Here is an 11,590-nt window from a genome sequence, read left to right as displayed (position 1 = left end):
CCTAACCTCTTCACCTGTGCTGAGCAGATCTCTCTCCTCTGGGCACACTTTGAAATTCTAATTAAAATATAATATATGCACATTTTTAAAAAAAAAGTCAGAATACAAATGGCATAGTTAACAAGAAGATAAGTCACCCTACCATCCCCAGCCCGGTCCCTCAGCTCTCTCACCTCAGAACAGCCATTGTGAAGCAGTTCCTCTGACGCCTTTCCGGACACGTGCTAGACGTGTATGATGAACTCCATGTATTTTCACATTTTAGTGCATAGAAGGTTGCTGGGTTTTCTTTTCTAAATTATCTCTCCCTCCGAGGACAAGATACTGGTGTGAATGCAGCTACCGTCTTTTTTTTCATATCGTTCTTTAAAATATCTGCCTTGTTTGGTTTTGCTTGAGACGGCATCTCGTTATGTAATGCTGGTCCTGAATTCTCGATCATCTTGCTTCAGCCCCCGAACTGCTGAGATTACGGGCCGGCACTACCACCCCTGGCTCTGCTGAGCAGTTCTGACACCGAGTGCAACACTGATTATTTAATCAGCTCCTTCTGATGAAATTGAAGTGGCTCCCAATCTTGCTATGACAAATAGGGTTGTAAAACTCCTCTACGATCCACCAGCTTTTTTTTTTTCTTTCTTTCTTTTTACGATGCACAAAACGTCTGGTGTCTTAGAGCTAAACACCTTTACGGGGTTGTGTGGAAACACAGGGGTGAGCCTCACACCACCTCCCTGCTCTGCATGCCCTGCTTCCCTGCATATTAGTCCATAGTAACTGCACCTGCTTCCCACTGCCTCACAGGGAGCATCCTGGGAACCCAATGCGCACGAAAGCTCGAGAGTGCTGTACTCACGCATCACATTCTTGGCCAAACCTCTAATGGACTCATGCTTTATGATGTGTCCTCCGTCTTCAGCGTCCTGTGTGCCCCACCCCTTCACAGAGCAACTGGCCCACCTGTCGCTCCCGCTGCTTGGCAACCTAAGACATGTGCTCTGTGCATCCTTCCCTTCCCACACCTCAGATGGAACTGGGCTGGGCACCTTCTGTAAGGCTGTCCAGAGACTGAAGTGAGAAGCTGTGCATTTGTACCAATGAGCCAGGTTATTCTGAGTCTCACCCTGGAAACAACTTACTAGGCAAATCAGAAGAGACTTAGGACCAACAAGAAGGCAGAGAGAGCGGCCATATGATCAGGACCCTGAAGGACCACTAGCAGTTGATGTCATGAATAAGCCGAACTCAGGAAGGAGCGGATACCCGCACATCCTAAAGCTTTGAAGCAATTTTTTTTTTAAATTAGGCAAGATCAGGGTAAACAAACTGCACAGTAGCAGAGACCCCAAAATCAGCCAAGTCATAGAGACAGTGAAACACAAGCAAGGGTCTCCGACCAAAGAACACCAGCCCTGGGTCCTGTGTCTCAGAACTGCTTCGAACCCATAACTATCCCTATGAGGCCAGGTCACCCCAAACCCTTGCTGCTGAACCCCATGTGATGTTGACTCCTTTCTCACGGGACTTTACTGAGAGCCCCCCTTCCTCTGAGATCAGGGGCTCTTTCCACGGTACCATGAGTGTGAAAAAGCAAAAACACAAAAACAACCCACAGCTTGTGAGACCCATCTCTCCAATGTTGGGGCAGCCCATACAGGACAGGCTGTGACCAACAGATTTTGACAGAGGAGAAATAAAGGTCTCGGGTTCTGTTTCGCTTAATGATTTAATGCAATTCCACGAAGATCCACCTTCTACAGTAAGAACAGGAGGGCAGGGGTGAAAATGGACGATTACTCAGTGGGATTTTGCCCATGCCCATCCTTTCGTCTTATTCAGATTCCACCTGACATGTCTCATCTTCTACCAAGCCTCCCCCAGCTTTTCCAGTCACACCATCACTCCCCTCTGACTCCTTCGCGATACTTGCCCGGCTCCAGACTGTCGCCCTGCCCCTTCCTTGAAGTTCCGCTAACTAACACTCCATCTCCCCATTCTTGAACCTGGCTTGAGGCAGTCGTGTAAGAAGGAAGTGACGATGCGCCCATTCTAAAAGCCCCGTGTGTTCCTTTCGTTGCCATGAAGAGTTTTCCCAGGCTAGCCCACTGATCACAAGATGATGATGATGATGATGATGATGATGATGATGATGATGATGATGGAGATGCATATGTGATAAACTGAGCCAAGCCCTCAGATGCCTAAGCCAGGCAGCCTCTAGATGTCTGTATTGTTTACCATTGGGATTTTATAGTTATTTCGTATATGGCTGGTAACTACCATTAACACCTCCTGTACATTTCTGTGGTGGTTTCTAAAGATTATTTCGTCATATAATGTTTCTTTGGGCAGGGCTCTTCTACCTAAGACGTCTAGAGTTAGCACATAAGAATACAGGCTGCCCAGTTAAATTTGAATTTCAGATAAACAATGGGTGGTTTTATTTGTTTTTTTGTTTGTTTGTTTTTTGTTTTCTCTGTGTAGCTTTGGAGCCTGTCCTGGAACTCACTCCGTACACCAGACTGGCCTCAAACTCACAGAGATCGGCCTGTCTCTGCCTCCCGAGTGCTGGGATTAAATGCATGCGCCACCACCGCCCAGCTAATGGATGGTTTTAGAATGAAAGGAGCCTGTGCCATTCCTAGAGCATATTTATGCTAAAATTATTTACCTAAAATTCAATTCCTCTGAGCACCCTGCATGTATCTGGCAACCCTACTCCTATACTTAGGGTAGAATAAGCACCCCACACTGTAACTCTGAAGTAGCTCCCCATGTCAGGGAAAGCAATGGCTCAATTAAACTGTAAGGACAAAGGGGAAATCTTGGGGAGATGGATCTTTGGATAAAGAGTTTGCCTGAAAGGATCTCTAGCACCCATGTAAAAGATGGGTAGCAGCAGCCAGTCTGTAATCCCAGCATGCATGGCAGGAACAATCTAGCTAGCCAGACTTGGCAAAACTGCAAACCCCTGGTTCAGTAAGAGACCCTGCGTCAGAATGTAAGAGTGATCCAGGAAGATACCCACTGTCAACTCAGGCTGCTACACACACATGCGTCCACACACATGTGAACACACACATCATACTATTCACATGTGCATACACAAAAAGGTAAATCTTTAAAGATTTTAATTTACACACCCATGTGTCTGTGGGTGTGCTGGTGCCCGTGGAGGTAGGAAGGGGGCATCAGATCCTCTGGAGCTGGAGTTACACGCACTTGTGTGCTGCCAGATATGAATGCCGGGAAGAAAACTCAGGTCCTCTGCACAAGCAGCAAGCACCCTTAACCACTGAGCCACCTCTCCAGCTCCAAAAAGGTCAGTTTTACTTCTCTTATTTCACTGTAGAAAAATCACTTATTATTATTATTATTATTATTATTATTATTATCACGGTGGCAATCACCTGCTCAGTCCCTTATGGAATACACCATCCCATTTTCCTATTACTGCTGTACTGTAGCAAGGAGGCGCTGTCACATTTATTTCCCCATTCATAAACGAGGGCACTGAACACCAGATACCATGATTACCTGCTGTCACACAGAACGAAGCTGGAGTTCAAATGTAGCACTTCCTCCTTCTGTAATGTGACCCTGACTCCACCTAATGAAAGTGTTTCGTTAAAGTGTTTATAAAACCGAAGATGACAAAGATGTGTTTCCCAGCCTTCCAGAGTCCTCACCCCTTCCTCCACTATCCATCCCCCTCGTCGGGAGTATTATAGTTCAAGTTGTATTCATTTCCTGGTGATTCTGCAACAGGGTCTAATGGATTGGGTGCCTCAGTCAGCTGACCCTTATACTCTCAGTGTTCTGAAAGCTAGACATTGGAATCAAAGCGTCAGCAGGCTTGGTTTTTCCCAAAATGCTGCACAGAAGGCTCTGATCCAAGCCGATAATTGTTCATTTTATGCATCAACTTGACCAGGCCCTGGGTTGCCTAGTATCTCGTTAAGTGTTATTTACTGGCATGTCCTTGCAGGTGTTTTGGGAAGACACTAACCTTTAAGGAAGTGGAGTAAGAAAAGCAGACTACCCACCCCCAGTGTGAGTGAGCCTCATCCAATCCACCGAGGTCTTCAATAAAACAAAACGGGCAGTTGAATGTGGTGGATTACATCAGTGGATTCCTGGGTCTTCTGCCCTTGGATAAGGCCCTGCATCATTGTTCTCAGGTCCCTGGACTCAGACTAGCAGTGACAGTTAGCAGGACCAGCCATTTGGGTTTTCAGTTTGCAGACAGGAGACTACAAACTTTTCGACCTCTACAATTTCATGAGCCAATTCTCAAGTTTCTGTTCCTCTGTCGCCTATTGGTTCTGTTCCTCTGGGGGAGCCCAACACAAGGCTTCTCTCTTGCTGTGTGCCTGGATCACCGTCCCTCGGTAGATGGAAGTACTTATCGGTGTACTTATCTTCTGAAGACATTAGTCACACTGAGCTAGGATCCATTGCAATGACATCATTTCAAGGCAGTAATTTCTATGAAGATCTCATCTCCAAATAAAGTCACATTCTGAGGTACTGGGGAGCATTCAGCCTAGGATCGGGGGAGGAGGAAACCGAGCATCCCAATATAATCTGTATTTAAAAGGCAAACCTAAGGGGTTGGATCTCGTACGGCAGGCTTCTGGCACCAACAAGTGGCATTCCAGTTTTTCAAAGCAGCCCTGAGGGGTAAGAAAGGCCCAGTCTTCACTGAGTTTTATTTTTTAATTTTTTATTACATATGTTCATTTGGGGTTATATGATGTACACATATGCCACAGCATACACATGGGGCGTCAGTTCTCTCTCTTTGTTTTTTTAACCATATGGGTCTCAGGGATCAAATTCAGGTTATTGGGCTTGCCAGCAGGGAACTCTTCTAGCTGGACTGTCTTGCTGCCCCTAACTTGCAGTTCTTACCAATGACTCCTCCAAGGTGTCACAGCCTCTCACCAAAAGTGCCCTAGCAACTGGTAGAATGTGGCTATTATGAGGATAGGGGATTATGACGGTGGCCAGAACCTAGTAGAGCCAAATGTTATTGTCTCAAAATATGTCCTCTGGCCCTAGTCAGCAACGCTGTGGTTATCTGGATGGCGACGGAGGACAGAGAGGCAATGGAAGCCCGAGGGGCAGGAGAAAGTTGCCCCACCCTCTCCAAGGTGGCACCTGGTGAAAATACACCTGAAGGGAAGTCAAAGGCTCCTTTGGTAAGAGGATTCCTCTCCTGATTGCCCTAGCCATTCCACTGGGGGCAGGGTGAGCACTCTAAGCCTCAGCATCCAAGGGTATGTGCTGTGAGATTCAGACGCCACCAAGAAGAGCAGGACTATGTCCCATCCCCATAACGGGTACCCACAACAGGTACCCAGCTGCCACCAGGACCCAGCCACCCTTCACAGGATTGTAATGTTACACAAAACTGTCTCTCTCCATCTAGGACTTTTCATCTCTCTGTGGATAGGTCACACACACACACACACACACACACACACACACACACACACACACACGTATGCATATACACATGTTGACTGGTTCTCAACACAGACCCTATAGGCTGCTTCCTCACTCTGGGGTCCCTGGAAGACCTGTTGTCTCACAGGTAAAATGTGGGGAATAGGAAAGTGACCTCCCCGGTGATAAGAACCGTTACCTAAGTGGATGCCTACCTCACCTACCAATGATGCCTCACTTACAACTTTCGGACACCACACCTTCACAGCGGTTTGCTTTCTCCTGTTCTAGAAGCTCTAAGTGTATTTATTTCTAACAGGAACCCCGTTTGCACACTCTTTGCTTTTTGGCTTTTTTTTTTTCTTATTTTTTTCTAGACAAGGTTTCTTTGTCTAACAGCCCTGGCTGTTCTGGAACTCACTATGTAGACCAGGCCAGCCTCAAACTCACAGAGATCTTCCTACTTCTGCCTCCGGAGTGCTGGGATTAAAGATGTGCACCACCACCGCCTGGCCTGGATACTCTTTGCAACACACCCCAGGCTACTGAGGCTTGGCCCTGAGGGAGTGGTTGTAGGGATCCCCACACTAACTCCACCATCATCCCACCTCTTCTTCCTCACCCCAGGATGCAGAACCCCCAAAGCTAGAACAGCCCACCCTGGAAGAGAATGGAATCTGTGAGGACAGAGATTGCCCAGGGCCCCCTAAGTCACTGTCCCCAAAGTCTGGCCCTACCACCAAAGGTCAGGCTGGCGATGGGCCCGGAGCAGAACCCTCGGAGCTGCCCCCGACCCTGGAGACAGAACACCACAATGCGATGGAGCTGGAGAAGGTGCGCATGGAGTTCGAGCTGACCCGCCTCAAGTATCTGCACCAGGAGAATGAGCGGCAGCGGCAGCATGAGGAGGTGATGGAGCAGCTGCAGCAGCAGCAGCAGCAGGCTTTGCCTCGACAGGTAGTGGAGTCGTGCTAAGAAGGGCTGAGGGCAGTCCTTGTGGGACCCTGGCAAGACAGAGTCCGCTGTACCTGCCTGGCTTTGCCTTTCACCTGCCAGTCCCAGGTCTGGCTGACAGGTGATGAGCATCCATGTAGCTAGCTGCCTCTAGCCCCTGGGGCCTTCCGTCAGTTTGCAAGGTGGTCCGGGACCACTGGCCTGCGTGGTTGACTGTATTTCCACGTTCAATGAGATTCAAGTCTCCAAAGAGAGTTGAGAGTAGGTGGTACCCTGAAACCACATCCTCTACCCAGCAGCCCCCTCCCCTTTTTTTGGTTTTTCAAGACAGAGCTTTTCTGTGTAGTTTTGATGTCTCTCTTGGATCTCACTCTTTAGACCAGGCTGGCCTCAAACTCACAGAGATCCAGATCCGCCTGCCTCTGCCTCCTGAGTGCTGGGATTAAAGGCGTGTGCCACCACCACCCAGCACCCCTTTTGATAGTCTGAGTCTTCAATACTCACCCCACAACAGATTTTCCACTCTGTTTGTTTCTTTTAAGATGTGCTAGCTGGTTAGTAGACCCAGCGGTCCCTGTCATCTGACCACTGCATGTCAATAGAACCATGGCCTCCCTTTCAGGGCTGAGTTTTTCTCTGTTGAACACACTGCCTTATAACCAACTAGCGCAACGTTGTTTTTACGAGAAGTGTGAACTCAAGCCCTACCGTACTAAATGGGGACAAAACGCTCATCTGAGGGACGGGGATTAGCTCAGCTGGTAGAGTGCTTGACTAGCATGCCTGAAGCCCTGAGTTCGGTCTCCAGCACCAAATAAACCCTAGGTGGGGTCTCCAGGATCCCAGGACTCAGGAGATGGAGGCAGAATGATCCGCTCAAGGTGACATAGTAAGTTTGAGACTAGCCTGGGCTATATGAGACCCTGTTTCAAAAGAAAAGTTGAGATGAAATGCCATGTGAGGTCCTTATCACTGTGACCAGACCATTCTAAGCACTTCATGACGAAAGATGTCACCCCTTAAAAGTGGGGCCTCCTGCTCTCTAAAGCCATAGGTTCCGGGGGAGAAGCGGGGGAACCCTGGCTCCACCACTTTTGTAGACTGCTTAACCTTGAACACACTCCTAATCCTCCTGGGGCCGTAATTTGCTCATCACCAAAGTCAAACCTATCTCCTGGGGTCTTTGTAAAGAAGAGAGAGAATGCATGCAAGCCGCTTTGCAATGAACCAGCACATTAGGTAAGTGCTCCGTAATTGTTAGCTATTACCATTTTTATGAACTCATGTAATTCACTTCTTGACCCGCACGCAGCAGCTTACATTCATCACTTCTCCGTTTTATTGGGAGGTGATGTATTAGCTATGCTTCCCAGCTCTGAGTCATCCGGGGTTCTGAGAAGTTTGTCCTTAGCTGAGCTATTGCTATAATTGTTGAGAAGGATCTGACCCAAAGTAAATCCCAGACCCCACTACAGGTTACCGGGGTTCCATCAATCAACATGGTGCTGTTACATTTTCCCCAGCTCACATTTCTGCAGCTTGCCCTGAGCCCGGTGTCAAAAGGCTTCCCGGAATCAGGCATTACGTTACCTGAATCATTTGTCCAATTGACTGGTCAATTCTTTAAAGATCAAAATGGGTTTATTTTACATGACTTGTTCTCAGTGAACACATGCTGGCTTCTTAATTATTTTTTCTTGCTCACAAGCTACATGCTTAATTATACATTAAATGACATTACTGAGCCAAGCCAAGCTTATTGAATGGGACATCTGGAATACATTTTCCTCTCCTAATATCTAAAAAATTTGCTTTTCTCTAGAATTCCCACACATTCCATGATATTTTCCGATTCTCGTGTGTTCTTAGATTTTTTTTCAGTGTCCAAGGATGGAAACTGTTGCAAAGTTGAGCCAGAAACTATTTAAATCAGACATGCTGTTTGTACTATTTCTTGTCTGACTGCGGTGGCAGATCCCCCGACAAACACAGAAGGAAGGGAGGGTCAGTTGTTGGCTCACAGCTCAAGGGAGAAGCCGGAGGAGGCTGGTCCCACTGCTTCTGTCAGGACTGGGGCTCAGACAACCTTTTGACTCAGTCCAGGATTCCAACCCACGGGATGCAGCCCACCCACAGTTAAGTGGGAAGTCCCATCTCTGTTAACCTAACCTAGATAACCTCACAGGCGTGTCTAAAGGCACAGCTCTAGGGGACTCTAGGCCCTGTCAAGGTGACAGGGGAAATAAGCGATCACAGTCTTGTAGGTCACTGTCTTCTAACCACATTTATTTCTCTCTTTTTAATTTGAAAAATGTTTCTCCTTGCTGGATGATATAAAAATCCCTATTATAAATTCCTCTGCTTTAAAAAAAAAAGATCATTTATTTATTTAGAAGAGGACATCAGATCTCACTACAGATGGTTGTGAACCACCATGTGGGTGCTAGGAATTGAACAGAGGACCTCTGGAAGAACAGCCAGTGCTCTTAACCTCTGAGTCATCTCTCCAGCCCCAAAGTCCTCTGCTTCTTAAAAGATAGACCATGGGTAGTGTTTTGAAAAGTCTAAAGGGCATGGTATATGTATGTATATATATGTATATGTACATATGTGTGTGTTCATATATAGAGAATATGAACAAGACAGAGGTCACTGTACTGGTATATTATATATGTGATTATATATAATATATATAACTCATATCACACACACACACACACACACACACACACACACACACACACACACACACCCCATAGCTTCCTTCCTCCCCTCACTTCAGGCTAACAGCGTGCAAGCTGCAGAGTGTGGCGGAAGTCATGGCATAGAGCCCCAGAGGACAGCGTGCTGTCCTGTCTAGAGAGCGCAGACTTTCTTCCTCTGGTCTCCTGCCTTCTTTACTGTTCACTTCGGAGGCAACGTAGCTGGAATCATTTCCGATCCCTTTAGTTTTTTGTCTTGATACAGATGACTTTTCTGTAGCTGTTCTGGGCCCGTGGGAATCCTTTACAGAAATGTTTTACTTCTGGTGCATTTACTAAAAATAAGGGGGGGGGGGGTTGAGGGAGCTTGGCTTGACGACAGAGCCTTCCATAATTCTCTTTTTCTAAGTGGTTGGAAGGAAAGAGAAAACCAAAGGCAGGATGAATGAATGGATAAATAAATTGAACTATACTGAATACATCTAAACTAATATTTCTCACTAGTTTAGGGCATCTCCGTCTTTGCCACTTAGCCATTAAAATATGACATCTTAAAAAATATTGTGGAGCAGAAACCATGGAAAATTCTTTAGCTCAGACCAAAATGTTTTGCCTCACACAGTGATGACAGCTAGAACAGGGTCAGTCTAAGCCTAGTTACTGACTTCAGAGCAGAGCTGCTCATAGTCAGACCCATCCAAAAACCCAATTCTCTGCAGGGTCAGGGAGCCTGTAACTGTAGCCACCTGCCCCAGGAAAGAGCAAACCCTGGGGTGGAGGACCACACACTAACCACCGGACATATGCCAAGACACAGGGAGTCTGAGACACTCGCTTGAGCTCAAGGGATGCACCTTGAGAGTGTCACTGTCCGACATCTAGTCTATCGGGAGACAATATCCAAAGAATACTTCTAAGAACCAGAGTCCAGATCTGGGAACCTTGGGGTCCTAGAGAACTTGCTCACATGGGTAACCCCTCTGGGCAAGATGGGCCAGAGAGAGAAAGGACAGCGTTGGCCTAGTGCTCAGGGTCAGGAGAGAGAAGGCTAGCTCAAGATACAAAATGAACGAGATCCCTCTATGTGATGGTGACCTCACTTGTTTTTGCTATTTTAGGGGTCCACCACTCAGCTCCCAAATAAATCATACATGGAGGCTTGTTCTTAATTATAAATGCCCCACCTTAGCTTGGCTTATTTCTAGCCAGCTTTTCTTAACTTTAAATTATCCTGTCTACTTTTTGCATCCAGGCTTTTTCCTTTTCTTACTTCTGTATATCTTACTTTCACTCTTACTCCATGGCTGTCTGTGTAGCTGGGTGGCTGGCCCCTGGAGTCCTCCTCCTTCTCTGGCTACTTCTCTCCTCCCAGATTTCTTCTTCTATATATTCTTTCTGCCTGCCAGCCTGGCCTATCCTTTCTCCTGTTTTGCTATTGGCGGTTCGGTTCTTTATCAGACCATCAGGTGTTTTAGACAGGCACAGTAACACAGCTTCACAGAGCTAAACAAATGCAACATAAACAAAAGTAACACACCTTAAAATAATATTCTACAATACTCACTAGGATTTTTTTTTCATTTATCTTCTCCTTCTTCCTTGAGATTTTGGAAGGGGGCTATTACAACTCAGTGACCACCTTGAGGTCACCTTCAGGGTCAGGGCAGGACTGAATCAGATCTGGTGTTCCCACCCACCCACACCATCTTCTTTCCCCACAGTTCTCAGGAGGCCTCCAGGACCTCCTGCTCCCCCAGAACCAGTTCGCCATGTTCCTGTACTGTTTCATCTTCATCCACATCATCTACGTTGCCAAGGAGATGGTCTTCTTTCTCTTCTCCAAGCATTACCTGTTCTGCCTTGCGGCCATCTTGCTGTGCTTGATTAAAACCCTGTGGTCCTACTTCCAAGTGCCTTTGCTTCTTCATCACTGCAATGTTGTCCGTCCGTCTGTCCATCTGTGCATCACCAGACTCCTCCCCTCCCATGGCAACCTGGCTCAATGGCACAGCTGCCAGCTGCTGACACCTAAGTGTGAAGACACTTGGCCTTGAGCCTGCCTCCAGCCTGCTTCTCACTGGGATGACCATGCCTCATCCCCAGGGCAGGCAGGGGTAGAGGGAGTAGAGGAGTGGGGAGGTGGGGAAGTCAGGGGTGGAGTGGGGGTGGAGGGTTGTAGCAGTGGGGATCTTCAAGGAGGGCCTGGAAAACCTTTCTGGAATCATAGAATCAATTAGTGACCAAGCTGGCTTGGGTCCCACCACATCTACTCATGTTCAAGGTTAAAGTGAGCCCCTCACCCCACAAAAATGTCCTCGTCCCAATCCCCAGAATCTTGAGAATGTTACTAAGGCTGTTAGTTCAGAGCCTGAGCCCCGGAAGCCTTCACAAACTGGATTTCACCATGCATCCTCTACAGGCCAATTAGACAGTGGTGAAAAGCAGAAAATGGGGATTTATTCAATGTGGCCACATTAGAAAGA

At 47.2% G+C, this 11,590-nt stretch overlaps 1 protein-coding gene across 1 annotated transcript; it reads left to right on the top strand.

Moving 5' to 3' along the window:
- Window positions 1–4,994: 4,994 nt before the first annotated feature.
- Window positions 4,995–11,161, top strand: Tmem247 (transmembrane protein 247). The gene is made up of 3 exons (XM_059248727.1): window positions 4,995–5,204; window positions 6,079–6,408; window positions 10,829–11,161. The coding sequence occupies exons 1-3, from the start codon at window positions 5,088–5,090 to the stop codon at window positions 11,159–11,161; spliced, it is 780 nt and encodes a 259-aa protein (XP_059104710.1). The 5' UTR covers window positions 4,995–5,087.
- Window positions 11,162–11,590: the final 429 nt, after the last annotated feature.

Source organism: Peromyscus eremicus, chromosome 22 (genome assembly GCF_949786415.1).
Source record: "Peromyscus eremicus chromosome 22, PerEre_H2_v1, whole genome shotgun sequence".
Classification (NCBI taxonomy): Eukaryota; Metazoa; Chordata; class Mammalia; order Rodentia; family Cricetidae; genus Peromyscus; species Peromyscus eremicus.
The sequence above is the reverse complement of the archived record's forward strand: the minus strand, read 5'-3'. Positions and strand labels throughout refer to the sequence as shown.

Coding starts and splice junctions, on each gene's coding strand:
- Tmem247 (XM_059248727.1), top strand. CDS start 5,088: ATGGCGACGGAGGACAGAGAGGCAATGGAAGCCCGAGGGGCAGGAGAA. Junction 5,205..6,078: donor GGAAGTCAAAGGCTCCTTTG/GTAAGAGGATTC, acceptor TCCTCACCCCAG/GATGCAGAACCCCCAAAGCT. Junction 6,409..10,828: donor AGCAGGCTTTGCCTCGACAG/GTAGTGGAGTCG, acceptor CTTTCCCCACAG/TTCTCAGGAGGCCTCCAGGA.